Source organism: Psammomys obesus, unplaced genomic scaffold (genome assembly GCF_907164565.1).
Source record: "Psammomys obesus unplaced genomic scaffold, mPsaObe1.curated_primary_1811, whole genome shotgun sequence".
Lineage (NCBI taxonomy): Eukaryota > Metazoa > Chordata > Mammalia > Rodentia > Muridae > Psammomys > Psammomys obesus.
The window spans coordinates 205,983-230,013 of NW_026590511.1; the positions used below are offsets into that span (position 1 = coordinate 205,983).

The 24,031-nt window shown below is 55.9% G+C and overlaps 1 protein-coding gene across 2 annotated transcripts; it reads right to left on the minus strand.

Moving 5' to 3' along the window:
- Positions 1–306: 306 nt before the first annotated feature.
- Positions 307–23,846, minus strand: Shc2 (SHC adaptor protein 2). 2 transcript variants are annotated; one of them, XM_055607631.1, is made up of 13 exons: positions 22,897–23,846; positions 14,980–15,050; positions 13,503–13,563; positions 13,260–13,379; positions 10,538–10,591; positions 10,398–10,449; positions 10,191–10,317; positions 9,610–9,772; positions 9,422–9,485; positions 8,759–8,923; positions 6,563–6,873; positions 4,641–4,774; positions 307–3,703 (listed from the first exon to the last, which is right to left on the minus strand). In XM_055607631.1, the coding sequence occupies exons 1-13, from the start codon at positions 22,984–22,986 to the stop codon at positions 3,697–3,699; spliced, it is 1,419 nt and encodes a 472-aa protein (XP_055463606.1). In that variant the 5' UTR covers positions 22,987–23,846; the 3' UTR covers positions 307–3,696. The 2 variants fall into 2 exon arrangements, with proteins under 2 accessions (XP_055463606.1, XP_055463605.1); XM_055607630.1 differs by having other exon boundaries at positions 22,297–22,957.
- Between the last annotated feature and the right edge of the window lie 185 nt (positions 23,847–24,031).

Below are 24,031 nucleotides of genomic sequence, written 5' to 3' on the forward strand. Positions count from 1 at the left end.
GGTTCCCATAGCCGGGGGTCATGCTCAGCATGAGGTGACAGTTTCTCTGTAGGAAAAGAACCCATCCGGAGGGAGGCCCGGTCACTACTAACTGGGTTTCCACCGCTCAGCAGCAGGACCTGAGAGCAGGCACCTTCCATGGGCCTACATTTATCTGGTAGCCACCTGTGGGCCCAGACGCTGGGGACAGCCTGATGACCATCCTGGAACCCAGTGAGACAAGTAGCCACGGATCAACGCACAGGTGAACGGCAGTGTAGGTGTGTGGCTCTCTAAGACAAAACTATCGCAAGCCGGGAGTGGAGACACACACCTTTATTTCCAGCATTTGGGGGGCAGAGGCAGGCAGATCTCTGTGAGTGGGGCTAGCCTGATCTACACAGTACGTTCCAAGACAGCCAAGGCTACATAGTGAGACTCTGTCTCAAACAAACAAAACAACACAAAACTCTACCAGGAAATTGAGAAGGAAATGGGAAAAAACTGCCATTGGCCAAGACAGATGAAGAGGTCTAGCAGTTAGGCCAGGGCTCAAACTAAGGGCAGCTACAGGATGACAGCCCCCAGGAACCAGGCTGCCTTGGGCTTGCTCAGCTGGAGTTCCCGTGGCCATACACACCCGCCTCTGTGTGACCCCAGACAACCTCTCCCAGCCTGGGCAGGTGAGCAAGTATCTTAGCCAAGGGTCCTGACCCAAGCAGCAGAGGCCCCCAGAGGCTGGCTGTCACTGCTGAGTGCAGCGGCTGCCTCCTGCACCCTGTTATCCTGGGCATCTTAGAACAGGAGGCCCATGGAAGCGGTTATCTGGAAATGGGTCTCTACAACCACCCTGCTGGCCCTTGTGGACCCCACCCTGCAGAGAGGGAGCCTGGCCCTCCTAGCTGGCAGATGGCAGACAGGAGCCTCTGGGTCAACAAAGCCGTCTGCCGCTTTCTGAGCTAAGCAGAACCACCACAGAGGCAGACGTGGCCAAGCCCTCCTAGATAGGACTCAGGCTCGCCTCCTCGTGCAGAGAGCTCCAAGATTAGGTGGTACGCATCCAACTTTTTTTTGCAGTCCTCCAGTGTGTGACCTTTGCCCCCAGGCCAGTGGGAGGGGCGTTTCTCAAGAGGTCTGCGTGGCATTCTGCTCCTATCTGCGGCTGAAGGGATGGCTCAGTGCTTAAGAGAACTTGCTCTCATAGAGGATCCTCCAGCACCCGAACGGTGTGCAGACATACGCACGGGCAAAACACTCGCACACATAAAATACGATACCACAGAGCTGAGACTCAGGGCTCCAGACACGGCCCCATCCTTGTGCCCACAAAGCTGTAGCAAGGACACTCTTGTCCCAGAACTGTGGGCTGTGGTCACAGGGGCCTGATTGCTCCCACTCCGTAGCCTGTCCACTTCCAGACATGTGCAGCACCTGACAGGCCCACAGGAAGTGGGCCTCCAGTCTGTGTAAGGGGCTAATGAATACTTCAGAGGAAGACAAACCTAGAATTTGAACTCAGAACTCTCCTATACCCATCCCAAGATCCCTCAGGGCAAATGTTTAATTGAGTAGTTGATGGTATAAAAGGGAGGGCTGCGGGTGGAATCCCCCAGAGCCACCCATGTGGGCTTCTTGGTCCCTGCTCACGTCACACCTGGGCAGTCTAGACTCTCCGGGCTCAGGAATCAGGGAGATGATGAGGCCTGGCAGCTCTGCTATCCTTGCCACCGCTCACCATGGATAAACCTTTGGCAAGTCAGCTGCTCCCCCAGCATCCATCTCCTGCACAGTGACCCGGAGTCCCTAAATCAGACATGTCTGAAAGAGCACCAGACACAAGGACTTCAGAGAAAATGGGTGCTGGACCTTGGGAAGGCCTAGTACATGAAGGAATTCATGAATGAATGAAGCTCATTTAGACCCCCTCCCTGACCCAGGTTCCAGAATCTAACTACACTGCCTCTTCCTAGTCCCCAATCATCCCTGTCCTGTCAACAGGCATTTCTTGCCAGAGACTTTTCACTGGAAGTCAAGTTTATGGCCTCATTCATAAGCCCAGCAGTTTTCTCTGGCACCCAGCCACTCCCCAGCCCTAAGTCCTCCACCCGTCCCTGGGCTTCACACATACAGGTGTCCTCACCCTGCCCGGAACCTTATCCCCTCCACCGCAGAAGCACTGACAGTCCCACAGCGAAGCCCCCCAGATGTCCTGGGATCACTGAGCTCCAGAACTCGCCCTTCCCCAGATGTTGTTTACTAGGATGTTCACAGTGGTGACTGGCTGATCCGAGTCTTTGATAGTCTTGCATGAACGGGCAGATGGGGAAGTGGGAAGAAGGGCGGGCGAGATGTGGATAGGGATGAAGGTGGAGTGGGTAGATGAACGGATGGGGAGTAAGTGGATGAGAAGACACATATATGTATCGATGGGTGGGTGGGTGGATGGGTTTGTTAGTAGATGGATAAATTGGTTGAATAGGTAGGTAGGTAGGTGGGTGGGTGAATGAATGGATGGGCTGATGAGTGGGTGGGTGGGTAGATGCATGGCCACACGAATGGGTGGATGAATGGATGGATGGGTGGATGGATGGATGGGTGGATGGATGGGCAGATGAATGGGTGGACAGAAAGGCAAGTGTGTGAACAGATAAGTGAAGAGGTAGATGGGTGGAAGGACTGGAAAGATGAGTGGTGGAGATGAGGCCCTGAGCCTCTCCATATTGGGAGGAGGAGGGCAGCAAGGTGACTTGTAACTCTGCTTTTAATTACACCTCATGTTGGGGCAGATGTTTTACTCCCGTGCCCTCCCCGGCATGAGCTCCACAACCACACAGTCCTTCCCAAAGGCCCAATGTGCAGGAGCCATTCATTCAGGTGGGGCACCTAGGGGGTAAGCCACGGTGTTTCCAAGAAGGGTCTGGGGAAACAGAACAGAGAGAGGCCTGCTGTATCTTGGAGTAAAATCAGAGCCTTGTTCAGCGTTGGAGCACAGAGGGTGGGGTGCTGTGGACAGTTCAGACCCCACAGGCCCACCTAGCCCAGTCTGCTCCAGCCCTAGGGGTCCATACAGCCTCCCCCTCAGCCTCAGTTGTCCACCTGGAACCCCTGGCAGGTCCACACAGGCACAGCAGGCTCACGCTCAATGCTGTGTTTAATTACAGTAGAAGGTCCAGGCAGGCTACAGCTGGGAGGTGCTCCATGGATGCCACACCTCAGTGAAGTTCCTCAGGCCTCTTACTCACCTGGATGCCCTACCATTTCAGCTAAGCCCCAAGGCTGCTCCCCTATCAGGGATATGAGACCCAAAAGCACCTTAATCCCCCCCAAAGCAACAGTGCATCTGGGTCCTCAGAACCCAGCCAAGGCAAGAAGTTACATCTGCCCACAGAGCCTGATGTCTCTGCCCCTACCGGGGAATGGAGGTACAGGCCTGCATTTGGATGTCTTTGTTAAAGGCGACTTGGTCTGTCTTTGGTTTATACAGCCTCACCCAAGTTCAGGGTTGGGGCTCAGGCGGGACCAGGGGCTTGGACCCTGACTCTGTCTCACTGGCCCAGCCAGCCCAGTGCAGCTGGGAGTAGGCGGCTTCCTGTGGCTCATGCGGCGGAAGGAGAAACAGTAGTCATTCCGGTTCTGGTGGTTTCTCAGGGTCCGAGAGAAAATCTGAGCCCTCAAGGCCACAGCAAGGACATCTGGGGGTAGGAGTTGAGCTGAGGACTATAACCTGTGGGCAGAAAGAGGGGAGGTCACCATGTCAGGGTGACCATGACAACAGCCACCTTGGTGTACACTAAATAGAAAGGGCTTCCTCAGCAGCCATGGGCACTCAGCTACCTGGGCCTTGGGGCTCCCCAAACTGCAGCTGTGTGCCCCATGGTGACATCCTAACCCCTCTGTACAGACAAAGATGCTGTGGCCTCGGTGCCTGTCTCAGAACGCTTCAGTCTAAACGATGTGCACTGATACCATGACAACACTGAGTGTTCACTTCTAGGCTCACAGTCTCCTTTGAGGCTACTTCAGAACCTTCGTCTGGGTGACATACGCTGGCCCAGCAGGATACAGATACGTGAGAGGTTCATGGAACCACATCCCCCATGTCAACAGAGCAGTTCTGCCTGCAGCCCTGGCCCCCAAGCAGGAGAAGGCCAGAAGGGGACAGGAAGGAGACGTTGTCATGGGGATGAAGAACAGCTTGACCTGGCCAGCAGCTCCGGGAAAATTCCACAGCACCCCCCTACTTCCCCCCAACATCCAGCTGCTGCCTCCTGCCCTCCCCTACCACAGCCACCTCCCTCCTCCCTCTCTTCCCAGAGACCTGGAGGTCCCTAGATCTTCTTTCGGTCCCCCTCAGTCAGCCCTTCATCCCCTCAACACCAACAGCCCAAGGCTACGCCAAGCCCACCCTCCGCCAGACCGGAAGCCTGGCCACGTGGCATATATGGGGCCAGCCAGATGCAGGCAACTTCAATACCAGCCCTTGACGGATGGGCCACCGCTTCTAGAGGCTACGCTTACTTTGGGATGATAAAAACGTTCAGCAATTAGCTGTTTCGATGTCTGCACAAGACAGCGATGCACAGAATGGCTGCACCCCATGACTGGGTTATTCTGTCAACACGGAGCTCTACGGACAGCGGATGTAGCTGGCTACCACGCACCTGGCTCCCAGCTCCCGGGAGACCACTCCCCGAAGGTGCAGCTCGCTCTCCGCAGCCACGATGGGCAGCCCGTTCTTCAGGTGGTAGTCTATGAGGTGGCTGATACTTTCAAACAACACGTCTTTCGTCCGCACCTGTTGGCAGAGACCTCAGCACCCATCCCTGAACATATCCCACAGGCCACGTCCGACCTGCTGGGTAGGAGCTTGTAGATGACTCCACCCCAGAACCAGCCTCAAGAATCCAGAACCACAGGCCCAGTGTGGTAAGGCACACCCATGATCCCAGGGCTCAGGGGAGCTGAGGTAGGAGGGTTTTGAGCTTAAGGACAGCCTCGTCGACTCTGTCTCCAAACAACAATAAAAAGCAGAAACGCTGAGCTTAGGAGACGTCTCAGCAAACTGCTTGCATTGAGAGCATGGGGACCTGTGTTGGACCATCAACTCCTATGTGAGAGCTGTGTGCACCTGTAACCCAGCACCGGAAGGGGAGCAACTGACGGATCCCTTGGGACTTGCTCACCAGCCAGGCTAGCTAAAGATCTGAGGTCCAGTGAGACCATGCCTCAAAAGATAGGTGAAGCTGTACGCCCTTAACCTAGCATTCAGGAGGTGAATGCTAACCTGGTCTTCAAGTTCCGGGACAGCCATTGCGACATAATGAGACCCTATCTTAAAAAAGAAAGGTAGAAAGCTACAGAGGAAGAGACTCTGGCTTCCACATGCATGCATGGTTTGGATTTTGGAGACAGGGTTTCTCTGTGTAGCCCTGGCTGTCCTGAACTCACTTTATATACCAGCTGGCCTCAAACTCACAGAGATCCAGCTGCCCTGCCTCCGAGTGCTGGGATTAAAGGTGTCTGCCACCATGTCCAGCTGCCCTGTCCTCTTCTAAGCTTTATCATTGGTGGTTGTATGCTTCAGGACCCCAGGAAACCAAATCACCCCTGAAATCACAAGAGGGACCAACTAGATAGTAAAATAAACTATGGCTTCCGTGGCGGAAGTGGGTCCAAGCCCCAGTCCTTCCTCACCGGGGTCCTAGAAAAAGCCTCTAAGTTACATAAGGTGGAAGGACTCCCGAAACCTCGAGTGCTTCAGAAGCAGGCATCTAGAGATTCTCACGGCATGAGGAACACCCGTGCCAGAGGAACAGGGAAAAAGAAGCCCACGTTCATCCACGTTCAAGAGGCAGTCAGCGGGTTAGAAAAATAGATAAGTAAGTAGATGGGGGGGCTGCAGAGGCGGCTCAGCAGTGAAGAGCACTGGCTACTCTGCAGAGGGCAGGGTTTCGATTCCCAGCACCCACACGGGGGTTCGAAACTATCTGTAACTCCAGGCTTCTGAGATCCTCTTCTGGCCTCTGAGGGTACTTACTGCACACAGAAGGTACACACCCAAACACATAAAAAGGACAGCCAGGGAATTTGACTCAAAAAGCGGGGGGGGGGGGGAACAACTGCTTCTGGAAAAGCCCTGACTTGATAACTTACTTAGAGATTCACATTAACACAGCCCAACTGCCACACTGCATTGTGGGGAGCAGGCACCCCACCCTGGGTAGGAACTCTGAGAGGCTTGGAGTTGGAAGAGGCTTCTGTGAGCCCCAAAATGCTTTACAAAGCAGAAATTCCTTTAAAATATTTTATTATTGTTTTGAGACAGTGTTCTCACCCTGAAGTTCCAGGCTGGTCTCAAACTTACAGCAATCCTCCTGCCTCAGCCTTCTAAGTGCTGAGATGACAGGCGTGACTCATCACACTTGGATTCAACATTCTTTTTTAACTTGGAAATATTTTTTTAATTCTCTAGAAGCGAATGAGAAGGGACCGACTCTTCCAAAGTAAGGAATCCATCATAAGCTGACCCCAACCCTGATGCCCAGAGCCCCTGCCCTCCCTTCTCCACCAAGTGCCAGCTTACCACGCCCTCAGGGTCCACCAGCAGCAGGTGCTTGGGCTGCCCCGCATGCATGCCTGTGAGGACATACTGTCCCGGGTTGGTGACGCTGTCTCTCACAAGGAAGTCCCCATCCGCACGAAGCAGCTTCTCCGCAGCCCGACGGCTCATGCGTCCATGATACCAGGGCTCCTGCCTCAGTTGCTCCTCTGTGGGTGCAATGGGGGCCCTGCGGGTAGGGGGGCTGGGCCACTGATCCTCCAAAGGGAGTGGAGCTGTAGTGAGGCCTGCCGCCACCGAGCACTCGTGCAACTTCAGGGCATCCTCAAAGGGTCCTGTGGGTCATTTTATTTTTCTATTGCTGGGACAGAACCCAGGCCCTCAGGCTTGCCAGGTAGATCCAGAGCCAGTACCTCAGCCCGTCACTGAGGGTGAGGGTCTCCACCCCTGACCACACTCCCAGCCCCTGTCTGGGGGATTCTAGGCAGGGTTCCATCCTGACCACGCCCTCCGCCTCTCCCTGAGGAATCCTAGGCACGGACTCCTTCCTGGCCACGCCCCCGGCCTTTCACTGGGGGATGTAGGCAGGTCTACCCTTTAGCCACGCCCCCAGTCCTGGTTTTACTTTTTGACAACAGTTCACCAAGTTGCCAAGGCTGGCCTTGAATTCTGTCTTCCTGCCTCGTTCTCTCTCTAAACTGGAATGACAGGTGTTCGGTGTAAGCCCGGCCTTGGGGCTTTCTAGACCCTACCTGGCACTGGGCACAGCCTCTGCAACCCAGCCTACTGCTGTCTGCGAGGTTTTCTGGTTCCACTCACTGTCAAAGCTGCTTTCAGGGGAAGCTGAGGCACACCAGCGCTCCTTCCCCCAGCACTGAGCTGGACGCCTGCACTCCCCCATTACAATGGCCTCTACCTCCATTGTAAACTACATCTTACGCCGTTAGCTGACCATTATTGGTAAAAGCAGCTTGCCTCACATCCCTACCTCTGTGGAGCTAGCACTGTCCTGAGTCAGGTGGCCGCTCCCAGCCTCAGGACCCTCCAAGGACAGGAAGGAGACAGAAAAGTGACACAAGTCGGCCCCCAAGTGCCTGGCACGGGGGGAGCCCCACCATCTCCCCTGCCAAGGACTAACTGGGAACCCACTTCCCCATGAAAGCCAGGCTGTCACTCAGGGATCAGCTGCCTGTGCACTGTTAGGAGCCAAGAGACCAGGCTCTTTGCCCATCACCACAGCACACAGCAGGCACTCAGTGGGTGCTGCCTCGTGTCACAGTGTTAAGAAGGAATTCGATGGCAGAGGTCTGGGAAAATGGCTCAAAAAAGTCCCTGTAATGCAAGCAAGAGGGGCCGAGTTTGACTCCCAGCACCCAGGTAAAAAGCTGGCACGAGGCTATGTCCTGGTAACTCCAACACTGAGGGAGTCGGGAAAGAAGATCCCTGGACCTCACTGGGCAGCTGGCCTAGCCTAGTTGGTAAATCCCAGGCCACTGAAAGACAGTAACTCAAAACAACACGGTTGGGAGGACTGAGCAACAATAGCCAAGGTTGTGTTCTGGCCTGTATCTGTGCACATACGAGCACACACACACACACACACACACACACACACACACACCAAAGAAGTGACAGTAATGAGAGATCAACTCTGCAAAGACCAGAGGAAGACATTTCTAGCCATCCGGAAGGTCCTGGGACAGCAGGACCCCACAGTGCTCGGGAGAGGAGGCGGAACTGACAGGAGAATATAGAAAAGTGTTTCAAACACTTCTGGAGGACAGATTGGCCTAGGCCACCAGAATGAGTTGGGGGGGGGGCACCACACCACAGCAGCTCTCCCTCATCAGGAGGAGGTTCCACAGCCAGTGACCCGCCCTCCAGGCTGGGGTTCCAGAGGGAAAGGTGGACCAGCTCTCCCACGCCCACACGACACCCGAGCTGACGTTAAGACAAGCTGAGATCTCCTAGCCAGCAAGGTGGAAACTGACAGGCCCCACTGACCAGGTCAGTGCTCTCTCTCTCCCCTCAGACTGTGAGTCTGTGGTCAGAGGCTGCACTTCTCACAGAAGGGGCCCAGGCCCACCCATCAGACTAGCTTAGGCTTTGCACAGAAAGTCTGTCCTAGCCGACTGAGGTTTGCAGCCTGGGACCTTCTACCCTTCGGATTCCCAAGGCCCTCCCCATGCAATCCCAGGTCGGATGGAGACGGGCACGCACGCATGTCAAACAGGTCCTTCTTGGGGCTGTCCTCCAGTGGGAGAGGTGCCTCACAGGTGTCCTCAGGCTCCATGGCGTCCAGGCCCTGGGTGTTGACGTAGAGGTGCTCCTCATAGTCATGTGGCCCTCGGGCATCCGCCTGCACGTAGCCGTCCCCGGGCAGGGCTGGAAAGGGTAGAGGGTGGCAGGTCAGGCAGAAATCCAGAGGACTTAGGGAGGGGATCGAGGACAGTGTGTCAAACAAGGCTCAGGGGGTGGCAGGAGGGGGCAGGGATGCCACCTTTGTCCTCCACGAGACTCACACCGACAGCTTCTTGCAGGAGTAAAGAGCCATGCCATGCTCCAGCTGGGGACAGAGGATGGCCACGTGTGCAAACGTGGGCCAGAGCCCAGACTGGCACAGGAGGGCAGTTCTCTGGCCAAGAAAGGAAGTTCCAGTGTCACTAGCCACTAATATGCCTTCCTTGTCGGGTACAGAGCAGCAGACACAGTCTCTTGGGAGGGCAATGCCTCCTGGAGTTTAGAACTCTGAGAGGCTGCACTGACTTCGGCCCGTGAGGCAATGAAGATGGTAAGGTCAGGGCAGAGCCCGAGGCACGCAGACTGCAGGGCACAGTTACCCAGATAGGGGGCGCCAGACCCTGTGAGGCCAGCACAACCTACCTGCTCCAGAGGGACCCGTGTCCCAAGGCAAGGCCCGGGCATCTCTCTGTGCAGGCGACATTCCCTGCGAGACAGATGTGATGACCCGGCTATGTGCCAGGCCCGCTTTCCACCCAGCACCCGGCTCCCCACCCACCCCAGTGGCAGTTCCAAACCCCTTCTGGCCCCACAGGATAGTGGAGGCTGACCTGTCCGAGGCCCCCAAGTGTCGCCAGTGCACAGGGCTGTGTGACAGCCAGTCTGGAGTCCACCAGCCCACCCAGGGGTGGCTCCTTCCCTGGAATGCTGTTGTAGTAATTGTGGTCCGCAGCCTCATCGTCACCCCAGGCTGACTCCTCCAGCCCTGTCAGCCTGGGGGCACAGGGCAAGGTGAGGGCACTTGGCCCTCCGATCCCAACCCTCCACTTCCATCATCAGCCACGCCTTCCCCAGGGAACACTGGTGACAGGAACCACGATCTATGAGACGGGAGGTGGTGCCCTGTCCAGGAGATTGGCACAAACACCAACAGTTGCTTGTACTAGGCCCAATGTCAGAAAGCAGCAGGCAGCACCCCAGATGTAAGACGCCCCAACTTCATCTGCTATCAGAGGCGGGGGGGGTTCATCCCTCAAGAGCACAAGGGGACTGCCACCTACCAGCCCTCAGTCTAAATGAAATAAATGAAGATAGAAACACACAAGGGACTCTGGGCAAAAGAAGGCAGAGGCAGCCTGTTTCTGGAGTGCCAAGCTAGCAGCCTGACCCAGGAAACCTAGGGTCTCTTTACCTTTCAGGGGGCACTACGGCCTTGGGGGGACTGTGCAGGTATTGCTTGAAGCGCAGCTCGAAGGCTTGGCCCACAGTGCTGATGACACTCTGGGCAAGACCGTCACAGCATTCCAGGATGTGGCAGGCTGGGGAGGTCACAGTGTCAGTGTGGCCCTCCAGCACAGCCCTGTCCAGGCCCCGGGCCCTGAGCTCCCACTCAGCTCACCTCTCTGGTTGATGGGGTCCTTGGCCACATAGGCTACATAATCAGTCATGTCCTAGAGAAGTGGACAGGATTCAGCTCCCCAGACGGCAGAGGGCCCAGCAGGTAGGGTCTGGGAAGGCTGCAGGGACATCCCATCTTACCGTGTCACCACCCGAAGCAAAGGAAATGGACTGCATATGATGGCTGGCAATGACCTGTGAGGACAGAAAGTCAGAGGTGGTCACTGAGAGCCCTGGCAGGTGAACCACAGCCACGGGAGAGATGGACATGGGAAGGGAGGTGTGTCCCTCTCTCTGACTGTGGTCTGTCTAACATGGCTAAGGTCTGAGAGTCCCACCTGGATTTTGAGCCCCTATGAGGACTGGACAGGAAGGCCAGGTCTTGGGGTCACATGACTGTGTACCCACCTAACTGTAGACATGGCAACACCCCCACACATATATACACAGACACTCCAAGCGGCCTATCCCAGGCTCAGGCTTCCTCATACAGACCAGTTCTGTGTTCACTTGCAATATTTACATGGCCCTACCCCATCTGTTGCCTGTCACCCAAGTCCCTGAAGTTGTACAGAACTGAAACATTCCCTCCTACAGGGAGGAGGAGAGAGGGAGGAATGGGAAGGGGAGAGGGGGGAAAGACTGGGGAGGAGGGAAGAGTGCGGAGGAGAGAGAAGGTGTGGGAGGGAGGAGGGAGGTGTGGGGAGAAAGGAAGAGTGGGGAGGAGGGAGGAATGAGGAGGAGTAGGGAGAAAAGAAACTCCTACGGCTCAAAATAACAAAGCTCAAGGAACTGAACTGGGGCCTTGGTGACCACACCTTCCCCGGGAGCCTCCCTCGATTAGCCTTCAGCAGGACCCTGGGCTCGGGATGAGATAAGCAAGCAATGTGCCTCCCAGCAGCTGGGAAGCTTGAGCCTCAGACTGAGGGCTCTGCTCCAGGCTCTATGTCAAGAGCGGCCTCCCTTCTCCACTGATACCAGCAGCAACACCTATGGGAGCCCCAGTCTTTGTGGGGGACAGGCTCCCCTACCCCGCACCACTAACTATCTGGATTCTGGAGCTGCAGAGAGACACACTCCCATCTTGGATGCTTGAAAAAGAATCCTCATGCCCAGGGCTACCCAACACGACCAACTGAGCCCCAAACCACAGGCATGTTTCTGTGGCACCTGCCACATCTGACGTGAGGTTAGACTTGTCTTGTGTCTGATGGGAGATGGCACGGGTGGCCCTACATAACCTCCTGAACTATATAGCATGTGCCTACGCCAGCACCTCCAGGAGGGCCAGAGACACGTAGACTGAAGGACCCCTGACTTCCGGACTGCGGCTGGGGCTGCTATTTATAGCTGCAGCCTGTTATAAACCTTCCAGCTCAGACTTCCCTGTATCTCAGATCAACCAGAGCAAAGAATTCACGGCCACAGATGAGGAGCCCAGGAGTGCCCGAGGTCAGGGGTTAAAGTTAGGGGTTCATCTTGGTTGTAATTGGGTTAGTGTTAGAAACAGGGTAAAAGCCAAGCATGGTGGCCTACAGCTTTAAATCCTAGCAAGGCAAATGGATCTCTATGAGTTCCAGGCCAGGCAGGGCTACATGATGAGACTTTGCCTCCAAAGGAGTGGGGCTGGGGTGAGCTGGAGTTAAGAGTTAGAGTAAGGGGGCTGGAGAGATGGCTCAGAGCACGTCTGCTCTTCCAGAGGTCCTGAGTTCAGTTCTCAGCAACCACATGGTGGCTCACAACCATCTATACTGGGAACTGATGCCCTCTTCTGGCGTGCAAGTGTACATACAGATAGAGCACTCATACACATAAAAGAAAAAAAAAAAGAGTTAGAGTCACCAGAATTAAGCTGGGCTTGGGGTAAGGGCTGTTGTTGGGGTCACAGTCTTCCTGCAGCCAGCTCAGCTGTCTGCTCCCCACTGTGAGCTCCTCAGCAGGGTCTGCCTACTTGGCCTCTCAGATCTGTCCTTATTGTAGTCATGAGATCTGGCCATGGCCCCTCTTGCCAGGAAGACTGCACAGCTGGCCCTGGCACAGCCTCCTTAGTTCTCAGCAGAGACTACAATGCCACTGCCACTACTCTAGGGACAGACCCCAAACTCCTCCCCCAGGTTCATGCTGTCTCTCCTCGGGGGGCCAGCCTTGAATTCTTCTCCTCTCCATATCCAGGGGGAGCCCACTTCCGGGAGTGCAGTGTGCTGAGGATAGACTCTAAGCCGCCCACCCCAGCCCAGGAACCCTTCTGGACAACTGTGGACAGATCTGCCCTAGCAATGGCATGGCCCTGCATACAGACCCCGGCTACCGGGGACTCCGCGCCCCTGCGTCCTGCCGCCACCTCAGCGGGCACCAGATATTTCTGGACAGCTTGAGGATTCTGCAGATCACAGGAGAGGCCTGCCGGGTGGGTGTGGCCGAGGGCTTTGAGGCTGGGCAGGGCTGAGGGTGGGTGAAGGGTTTGTGGATAGGTGCACCTGAGGACACAGCCCAGGGTTGGTTCACCAGTGGGTGGGGCTGAGGATGGATCTAGATATAGGGACTGAAGTGTAGGACTGAAGCTGGACGCACACCTTTGACCCCGGCACTCAGGAGGCAGAGGCAGGCGGATCTCAGAGTGAGATCCCGCACACGCAGGGCTGCACAGAGACCCCGTCTCAAAGTACAGGTCTTAGAAGCTCAAGCTGTGCAGTGGGCATAAAGGATTGTGGGGCTGTGGGCGGAGCCGAGGGTGGGGCCAAGACCAGGATGTGGGCAGGGTAGAAGATTGGCAGGGTTATGGGTTGGGAAAAGGTGGGGTTGTGGGTGAGGGTAGTAGAGCTACCGCAGGGTGGCGTGCGGGGCGGAGGGCAGCGGTTCCCACCTGGCGGGTTGCAGGAACAGACAGGTTGAGGCCATCCACGGAGATGTTGACTGAGATGCTCATGCCGGCGAAGCGCAGGTTGCTTTTCCCCAAGATGGAGGCCAGCGCCTTATTGGGGGCCTGGGAGGGTACAGTGAGCCGCCCTCGTCAGACGCCTGGGACCAGAAGGGCTCTGGGTGGCCACAGTGTTCCCTTCAGCCTCCCAAGGCACACACCAGCTCTACAGGACCACAACCCACCTACCTTCTTCTTCCAGGAGCCACGGACCCCTGGCACGGCCTCATGGAGCCGGTTGATGGCTTCCCTGTGGGAGAATGAGACCCTACTTAGAAACAGCAGGGCAAGGGCTAAGAGGAAAGCTACGGATGCTAGGCATGATTATCTCTTTGCTCAGGAGGCAGAGGCAGGAAGATCATGAGTTCAAAGCTAGCCTGAGATACACAGCAAGTCAGAGGCCAGCCTAGGCTTCAAGATGCAAAGAGCTGATGCAAAGGGCTGTGGACAGAGATAGGACACAGGGCTGATAGGGAGTGAACAGTCCTGAGTACTCAGTGTCTAACATGGGTGAATGGACATACAACATGGCCCAACCACCCACTCAGCCCTGAACAGGCACAAGGGTCTAGCACACACCACAGCATGGACAGACCCTAAAGACACTGCTAATCAGTGAGACATTGTGGTAGGTGTTAATTGTCAAGTTGACAAAAGTCTAGAATGACCTAGGGGGTGGGCCTCAGAGAATGTCTGTGTGGAGTCATCTTGATGTGTTGAGGTGAGGAGGTCTGTCCACTGTGGGTGGCACTATCCCCTAGGCTGAGGATCCTGGACTGTGTAAAAGTGGACAAAGCAAACTGAGCAAAAGCATGCGTGCCCATTATTATGAATATGATCCCACAAGCAGATTTAATTTTATTATTTATTATATACTTATTATAAGCAGATTCCTCGAGCTTCTGCCATTGTGACTTCTCTATGACGCACTGAATGAGCTGAATAAACTCTGTCTCCCTTGAATTGCTTTTGTCAGGGTTTTAGCACAGTGGCACAATGAGTGACTAAGACAGAGACATAACGCCGCAGTGTAGGACCGCATGCTAAGAAATGCCCAGAGACAGGAAGTGGGTTTGCCGTGCTGGCTGGGCTACAGTACATAATGCTCATGAGAACAGCGCTTCTTTTTAGGGTGTTGGAATGTTCTGGACATAGACAGATCAGGTGGCTATAAAACACTATGCAGAGATACGATACAGCAAAGAACTGCAGTGGACAGATGGGACTCTAAATCAATTGCTTTTGTTTGTTTCTTGGGACAGTCTCATTTGATAGCCTAGGCTGGCCTGGTCATGGCAAACCTCCTGCATCTGTCTCCCAGGTGCTGGAATTCCAGGTGTGAGACAATATACCTGGCTTTGTGCACTGGTTTTTAGGTCCCCAGCAAATGGAGTAAATGAAACCCTTCCTATCAGCCTCCTGAAATCCCAGCCCACAGGTATGATAGGGCAGGCTACAGGAAACCCAAGTCTGGGGAGTGTCCATCACACCCATGTACAATAATGAGCCCAGACACAGTCCTTAAGTACGGCCATGCTGGGCCCAGTCCACCGCCTGTCTTTAGGTGCCTGGCAGGTCACCTCCAACCCACCATGCCACCCCCAAGAGGCCCCTGGTGGATGGGCCAACTGAGACCTGGGCTCCCTGCCCCATGCCAAGGCCTCACCTCGTCACCTGTGTCCGGGTGTTGAAGTCCAGCGAGCGCATGGATCGGAGCACCTCAATGCAGCCCATGTACTGGGGAGAGAGGGTGGCCAATCAGCAGGTGGCATCCAGCCAGGGAACTGGTTCCCTGCAGACACCTCCACTTTCTCTCCAGGTATTCAGGGCTGCTCTCCCTCCCTGACAGCTACAGCCACTGTCCCAGGACCTTTGTGTCTGATGTCTTGGATGCGCCCTCCCTGACCTAGCACTGAGCCCCACCCAGGCCCAATCCCAAGGCTCAGTTTCAATGTCCAGGCTCTGATGTTGCATTGTGGCATGCATGATCACTGAGTCCAGTCACCACCCACATGGCTGGCAGACAAACCAGACAGGGACCATCTGGCCGGCAAAGATGCAAACACCAGCCATCGCCTTCCATAGACCATAAGGCAGAGCTATAGTTCTGTTAGTAGAACACTCGCCCAGCATGTATTGGGTCCTGGGTTGCATCCCATAAATCCTGTGTAGCCATCTGAGCACCCGGATGAAGGAGGAGGCAGTAAGATAGATTAGGACTTGAAGGTCGCCTTCCGCTACATAGGCAGTCTGAGGCCAATTAGGGTACAGAGATTCTGTCTCAGAAGAAAAAGAAACTCTGTAGACTAGACAAACATCTCCATAGAAAGGGACACACAGAGGAACGCAGAGGAAAGAGCAAAGTGGAACCTTCAGCTTGTCTACCACCTAGCTTCCAACTGGAAGGGAGAGCGGCAAGGGGGTGCACACCTATCATCCTAGCACTCATGACAGAAGGGAAGAGTCTAGCTTGAAGAGGAAGTGACCAGAAATGACTGCCCATCTTGGCATCAGGAGGGTTACGGTGCAGCCCCCATCTGCAGGCTGGGGGGGGCGGGGGTATGTGCACTGAGGCTTCCAGGAACCAGATGCCCTGGGCCTGGAGTCACAGGCAGTCAGGAGCCAACATGCCTCGGGAGCTGGGACCCAAGTGCAGGTTCCTCTGCAAGAGCAGGAAGGGCTCTTGTTGACAGAGGCATCTCCCCAGCCTGCTACTGATGTGCGTTTCTTTCATTCCTTTATTTTGGAGTCCTGCTTGTGGCAGAGGCAAACTAGCCCCGAACTCCTGAGCTTGAGAGGATCTGCAGCGTCCCCATCCCCCAAGTGCGCACCACCACGCCCAGCTTATTTTGTAATTTCATGTTATTTATTTACTTAGGTTGTCTGGGAGACAGGGACTCCTGTAGCCCTCGACGGCCCGGAATCACCATCTAACCAGGTATGACCTTACCCTCTTAATCTTCTGGTTTCCACCTTCCAAGTGCTGGTATTGCAGCCCAGTGCCACCATGACCAGCTCCAGTTAAAACACAACAAAAAGATCAGTGTCTATCTGTTTTCAGCCTGTGGCTCCATTTCTAGAATTTTACTCCACAGCCCACCAGCCCTGGGCCATGAGAGGAGGTTCCCTGTGGGTGAGAAAAGGAGCCCAGCAGAGGCACCAACTGTTCCACCCCCTCCCACAGGGCTCTGCCCTCCTCTTTCAGCTACTGCCTCAGTTTCTCCTAAGGGGGTACCGGCCCTGATGGTGCTGGAACAGGTCCCCCTACTCCCAGCAGGAATGAGTACCGCTGTCACAGGGGGCAGGGCACCCCTTGTCGGCTGAATTCACTAAAACCGAATGAATAGCTCTGCAGCCCGAAAAGACGGCCTCGTGCGGGACACGTGGAATGCTAGCATGAGCCGGTGCTCTCTGGAAGTTTCATTTCACCAGCTGCCCTCCACTTTAGAGAAGCTGAGCAAAGGAGGCACGTGGGAGAAATCGGCCCGCAGTTGTAAAGAGACAAGTTATTTTTACGAACTTATATGAAGTGATTTCCAAATGCTGCCGGGTGATGTGTGGGAGGAGGGAGTCACCATGAGAACACCGACATGACTTGGCGTGAAGGAAGGCGTGGTGCACGCTCGCACACAGCTTGCATTTGCGGGAACTCGGACTCAGCTTCCAGCCACAGGGTCGGAATGCCACTGGAGTTCTAAAGTGACAACACAGCACCCCTCATAGACCATGTGATGACTGCCAATACGATCAAGCAAAGGAACAGGATCTCAGGAGCACAGGGACCTCGGGAGCCTCCCTGGCAGTTACCTAAGCTGACATGACTGTCCAGGGTGCAAGGCCAGGAGCTGGATGGAGCAGAAGTGGAGGCCGGAGTGTGGCTGGAAGAGGCAAAAGGACGAAGGCTAGGAAGTCAGGGCCATGGACCCTGCTTAGGACCCTGCCATCGTGGTGTTCCAGGGTTCAGTCACTCTGAGGGGAAGAGGTGCGGGGAGCCACAGACTCAAGTGAGCTGAGTGCAGCTGGAGGGTGGCTGGATGGTTAGCAGAGGGAGGAGTGGGTACGTGAGAGGGTGGGTGGGCGGCACAGGGATGAAGATATGGATGATCGTCAGGCGGCTGGATGGGTGATGACTGAGGAACAGCCTGTCAGCTCATGGGCAGAGAAGGGTAACAGATGAATAAGCCAATGTGAACTTTATCTGTCATGTGACACCTCATGGCACACCACTGAACGTCATCAGCCAGGTCCCCTGTTTTGAAAGAATTCTGTTGCAGCCCAGAGGGGCAGGACAGCTGGCACACACCGTCAACCCCAGCACTTCGAGGCCAGAAGTCTACAGAGTGAGCTCCAGGACAGCCAGGGCTACACAGAGAAACCCTGTCTCAAAAATAAATAAATAAATAAATAAATAAATAAATAAATAAATAAATAAATAAATAAGAATTTAAAAAGGCCCAATTGCTCCCACATCCCTCATCCCTCACCCATCAGTCCATGACACTGTCCCATTGAGACATGCTAAGGGAACTTCGAGCCAAACCCGACTCATCAGAGTTTGAAAGGAGTTCCTCCACCATGAGTGGCAGGGGACAGATGAGGAGCCTGACGCCCTGGAAAGAAAGGGGTCTTGCCTCCTTCCTGAGGAGCTGGGTGCAAGTGCCTGGCGCTGTGGCTGCAGCTCTGTGATATCCCACAATCCCCTGAACAGTGCTTCAGGGGCCTAGGGAGCTGGTGGCTCAGTGGGTAAAGTGCTTGCCATGCAAGCATGAGGGCCTGAGTTCAGAAACCCAGCACCCACGTAAAAAGTGGGGCGCACTGATGATCCCACTGTCGGAGACGCAGAGCATAACTAAAGCATGCTTGCTAACCGGCCTAGCCCAACTGGTGAGCTACCAGCCAGTGAGAGTACGTGCGCACACACACACACACACACACGTACGCGCGCGTGCGCGCACACACACACACACGAGGTGCTACTCAGATGGATGAAGCAAGCAACCATATCAGGTCACCGTCAGCTGCCATGCCTCAGGACACAAATGTGCAAGGGCCGAGTCAGTGCTGTTCTGGAGCCACTTGGCCCGTTCTGGCTGGTCAGTCAGGAAAAGCACCACGAACGTGGCCCACAGGAAGGGAAGCCCTTTCTCCAGGACCACAGTCACCAGCACAAAAGCTAGCCGAGGACAGCCCAAACCCGGAGGACAAAGAGTAGGTCTCCAGGGACACTAGGACAATTCCCACAAGGATAGGACATAGAACACCAGGAGTGCTCCCATCCGCATTCTAGAGGCCAGAGGCCAGGGCCCAGGTCTGCTGGAGCTGAGCTGCCTCAGGAAGCCCCCCTCCCCCAGGGCTCTCTCCTACCCCTCCCAGGCATCTGTGTGGTCCTCTGAGCCCTTCTGGCTTCTGGCTACAACACTCACTCTGTGGGAACTGTCACAGCCTCCTTCCCCATGTCTTCCCATGGTATTTCTAAGGACAGCAGTCCCCAGATTTGGACATTAGCTTCCAGGCCAGCTCCACTGACTGCATCTGCTGAGAGGCTGTGCCCAAGTTCGGCTACGTTCTGGAGTACCAGGTGGGCATGAATGTGGAGGGACACCTCTCACCCCTGCCCAAACGTCCACAAGCTGGGTGCATGACGAAGCTGCTGGGTTAGCCAAGTCAAGCCACCCATCCAGGGCCTCTGGCTTCTGACACCCTCCTCCGGGTTTCTACTGCTGAACCAGGCTGGCAGGGACCAGCATACTGGCAGTGACCAGCATACTGGCATGACAAGTGCTCTGGTGTCCCCAGAAAACATTCCGGTGTGGTGACACTGGTCTGAAGATACACCTAGGTAGTGGGGTTTAGCCCGAGTTCATCTGTAGGGTCCCTTCTGCCACATGCTTGTGGACATGAGGACCCAATGTTGGGGGTCATTAGGAACCCCAGAAACCTGAGAGAGCACAGGATGGGTGCTGGACCTCTGCTCCAGACCTTGCAAAACACAAAGCAACCTCAGCCCCAATCCTATGTGCCTCAGTTTCCCTATTTGTAAGCAAAGATGGTGCATACTCTTTCAGGGGCAAGAGTCTGCTTATACTGATCCTTGGGGTCATCACCCTGTGTGACCTAGCTGCTCCTTGCTTTGACCTTCCCCAATTCCAACCAGGAAGCCAGCCCAGCTCCCCATACTCACATTGTTAAAGCTCAAGCCTGGGGAGCAGGCAGGTGCCTCAGCTACTTCACGCAGACCCCTTCAGCCCTTTTCTAACATGAACACCGAACACCACTCTGCCTAACAGCTGGTCACCCAAGTCCACACCCCTGTCAACTCTCCTCACACCGCCCAGGTCCCCTGGAACCCCTGCCGCCCCCTTTGTGCCCCACGATGCTGCCCCGACAATGCTCCTGAAAAGACCCTTTGGAAACCCCAAGCTCCATCTCACACAATGTAGGCCTTCCACCCTAGGCTTCCCACTGTTGCTAGCAAGTCCCAGATTTGTTCCCTGCCACAGGCCCTTTGTACCAGCTGTGTCCTGCCAGAAACGTTTCCCCTGCTGTTTTCTGACAGGAGTTTCCACAATTTCAGGTCTCACCACTCAAGAGACATCTTCCAAACCACTAGGACTGAAGTAACTACGCCGCCCACTGAGGCGCCACTATTTAACCTTCCCTGCTTCATGTGCTCCTGCGTCTGTCCATGGGCTGTCTTCCTGTATAACGGTTGTCTGTCTTGAAGCGTCAGGCAGGAACCAGAGATTTCCCCTGTCCTCCACAAGGCCGGCACTCCACAATAGCTGGTCCGAACACTACACTGCTTACACCTCAACATCAGGAGCCACAATGACAGTATCAAAAATCTCAACATGTATCCATCAGACAGGACAGGGATCCGGAGGGACCTGTGGGTGTGCCACAGCCACTGTGCCATCAGTGGTGCGCTCTTACACACAATAGAACTATCAGGACACAGGGGAAAGGAGACATAAGCCAGATCCAGAACGTGAGTTCCAACTCTATGGAGGACCCCCAGACCCTGCATGTGCATGGGCGAAAAAGCTAGAGGGGACTCTAACAGGGCCAGAGCCACAGCCCAGGCGGTCAATGGCCCAGGGACTCAGTTCAAGGCCGAGGCACGGGAGGGTTATCAGTTATCCAGGCTACTGCAACAAGACAGACAGAGCACAATAGGAGTCCCTTAGCACGCCTCCCTGAGGATAGTCTATGCAGACTCTCCCTCTGAGGCTCCACGGAGGGTCCCCTTCCTCTTCCAGTGTCTGGGGCCTCTCCAGCAGCCCTTGGCATGTTCTAGCCTCTCCCTCTTCTCTTAGCGGTTCTGTTTTGTCTTGTGACAGGGTCTCACATAGCCCGGGCCAGCCTCAAACCTTAGCCATAAATAACCTTTGATTCTTGATCCCCCTGCCTCCACCTCCCCAGGACTGGGATGTCAGGTATGTGCCACCACGTACCTGACCCCACTTGTAATCTTGGCTTGGCTTTTATAAGTCTGCTCCAGTACAACCTCACCTGAATTCATTACACCTACAACAAACCTACTTCCTTTTTTTGTTTATTTTTGTCTTTCTTTTTTGTGTGTTTGGTTGTTAACAGACAGATCTGGAATTTGCCATGTAGATCAGGCAGATCAGGCTGCCCTCAAACCCATACAGACTGCCCATCCTCGGCTTCCCAAGATTGAAGGAGTGCACCACCATGCCCATCTTCTTTTTCCTTTGAGACGGAGCTAGCTACGCAGCCCAGGCTGGCCTAAACTCTTGGCGATCCTCCTGCTTCTGCATCCTGAATGCTAGAACTACAGGTGTGTTCCGCTGAACTCACTTCCAAATAAGGTCCTATTTGTAGATGCCTAAGGTAAAGAATATTGCAGGACTGAACCCAGCCCAGGAAAGGGGAAGTGACATGGTAGACACAAACACCCTCTCAGCATCCTGATCCGGGGCATCCAGCAAAGAGCATGCTGGGATCACTTATCATCGAGTAAACTGTAGAGGGCATTCCACCAGACTAGGGTGGCTAAGGCGAGCACTGAACACCAGCTTACTTTCAAGCGACGGATCAAACTGCATGTACAGGGGTAGACGCCTGGAGCAGAAAAGATAAAATGTCCCGGGTGACAGGTGGCCACGTGGGAGACCATCCCCCACACCCTATCCTTTGGAATGGTCACAATAAAAACCTGGGTGGGGGCTGGTGCTGGTGCTCAGTGGATAGGGCTCCGTCCCCGTTATTACACAGGCAGGGTGTGGTGATGCATTTACTGTCACCCCAGCACCCCAGTAAAGTGGAGGCAGAGAGATCAGAAGTTCAAGGTCATCCCTCAGCTACACAGTGACTTCCAGGCAAGCCAGAGCCACAAGAGACCCTGTTTCAAGATCAAAACAAAGAATAAAGGTCCAGGAGTGGTGGCACAGATCTAACATCCCAATATTTAGGGAGGTTGATGAAACTGAGTAATGGCCCGCAGCTGGACACGGATGTCCTCTCCCCAGTTCCCAATCCTCTCCCACCCCAGTCAAATAAAAGGAATAAACATAGCCAGGCCCCTTCGCTTCATCCACTCCCGTGTGGAATCTGGAACCCTGAGCCCTGAGCTTGGGTTCCCGGCCTCATCCAAGGTCTTTATGGGTCCCTACTATATCGCGGCAAAGTTGCCTTCTCCAGAGGCTAGGTAGGGGTCCTTGGCTTCACAGTCCTCGCCTTGTGTACTCTCCCACTCAACAGCGGTGTGTGGGGGGGGACGGGGATTAACCTGCGCATGCGTGTGTCCCCTCCCCACCTGCGCCCTCTCTCCGCCCCTCCCTACGTGACGCCGTGGGAACCCGGACCCCAGCGCCTGCGGGTGGGGGCGCGCGCACTGGAGGCGGGGTTCCTGGGTGATGGGGAGAGCTCTCTTGGCTCTCGGGGTCCAGGAGACCAAACTAGAGGTGGGGGCGATCCCCGACCCCGGCGCGCTGGGAAGGAGGCTGGGCGCACTCACCCGAACGATGTAGGAGACCCCGGGCCCCAGGACTCTGGCGTCGGGGTGCAGCCAGCCGTGAGCCGGCTTGTGGATGAAGCCGCCCTTGCGCGCCCACTCGTCGGCGACGTCGGGAGTCCCCCGCGCGCCCCGCGTCCCCGAGCCGCGGCAGCGGCCGAGCGCGGGCAGAGGACAGGGCGCGGCGCAGCGCGGTTCACAGGCGCCCAGCACGGCGGCCAGCGCTGGGACCCCCGGCTCGGGCTGCGCCTCTGCCGGCCCCGCCGCGCGCGCAGCCGCTGGGCCGCGGCCGAGGAAGCCACCGGGCGCTGCGAACTTCCACTGCGGCATGCGCGGCAGCAGCGCGCAGAAAGTGGTGGGCGCCTCGGGCTCGGGGGCCGCGCGGCCACCCGGACCCTGCGTCATGGCCGCGGCCGCGGAGGAGCCCCGGCTGAGCCTGGCGCGGAGCCGCGCGCTCCTCCCCGCCGGGTGATGTCACCGTTCCGCGCAGCGCGCAGCCGCGGGGGGCTGCGCTCCTGGGACCCCGGCCCTCCGCTGGCTGCGCCCGCACCGGACCCCCGCACGGCCTGCCAGGGCTTCCGGAGGGGCTGTCCAGGCTCTGACCTGTGGGGAAACTGAGGCCAGGGATTGCAGACGCGGGACGGGTGGCAATCCTTCAACCTCCAAGTATCTTCTTCGCTCCCGCTCTAGCATCACCAATCTTGACGTTCTTTCCTTCTAAAGAAAGTTCTGAGGTCGCAGGTTCAGGGAGTGATCCTCCAACCCTGAGGTCCCACCGTTCCAGCAACATCCTGCCCTTCTTTACTTCTAAATTGGGAAACTGAGGCGTGGCTTTGTAGAGGCAGGACGAGACAGCCCCTAAGTCCCCCTCTAAGCCACTGTTCCAGCCAGACCGTGTTTGCTTTACAGAATAGGGAAGCTGAAGCAGGGGCAGGGCGATAGCACAGCAGGGAACGCGAGGGCTAGGGTAGGGATAAGGCACAATTGGGGACCTGAGGTCTCGGGTGGTGAAGGCAGGATGAGCCAGTCCCGGTCCTCGACACTGTTCGAGTCACTGCCCAACTTTACTTCTAAATGAGGTCTAAATGGGGCCTGGGGCAGGGCAGAGGTTGGGGTCTATGACTAGAAGACCTCAAACTCAGAAGGGTCCCCCCCAAGTCCCCTCCATAGGACCTTGCCCTACTTTACTGTTTAGTGGGGAAACTGAGGCCTGGAGCAGGGCCGAGGATTAAAGGAAAAGTGAGGCCTGGAAGTGAAGCGAGTCCCCAGGACCCCGCGGGTGGGGCTTCCTCTGGAGGAGTGTGAAAGGAGTGAGAGCCGCTCCTGCTGGCTCCTGGCCTGTTTGCCAGGCTGTAAGCCCAGGGCACCCATCGGATCCTAGGGTTCCGATAAGAAGCCGAGGATCAGACCTCTCGGGCCTGCTACCACTCCCATCCCAGGCTCGACGACCTCTGAGATGCCTTTCTAAGGCCCCAAGGGGGTTCCTTCTAGGAGGGAAGGTAGTTGTCATCACCCTGCCTCTGTCCCTCACCCTACCCTGGACAGTCCTGCCGGGGAAACAAAGAGAAGAGAGCTGGGCGGGGCAGGGTGCGGAGGAGGGGCAGGGCCAGCAAGATCGATGGAGAGAGAAACTAGATCCCTGCCTGCGAAGGGGGAGGGGGCGGGGCAGTGCGCGCGCCGGGGACGCTCAGCTCAGCAACCTCACCCCGGGCACACGAAGGAGCTGGCTGGGCTGACG

What these genes read in the sequence shown, in the direction of transcription:
- Shc2 (XM_055607630.1), bottom strand. Translation starts at nt 22,698, where the DNA reads ATGACGCAGGGTCCGGGTGGCCGCGCGGCCCCCGAGCCCGAGGCGCCC. An exon ending in GCCGTAGTGCCCCCTGAAAG is followed by an intron (nt 9,773 to 10,190) that starts GTAAAGAGACCC and finishes CTGTGCCCCCAG; the next exon opens with GCTGACAGGGCTGGAGGAGT. An exon ending in TGGTGGACCCTGAGGGCGTG is followed by an intron (nt 4,775 to 6,562) that starts GTAAGCTGGCAC and finishes CTCTGCCAACAG; the next exon opens with GTGCGGACGAAAGACGTGTT.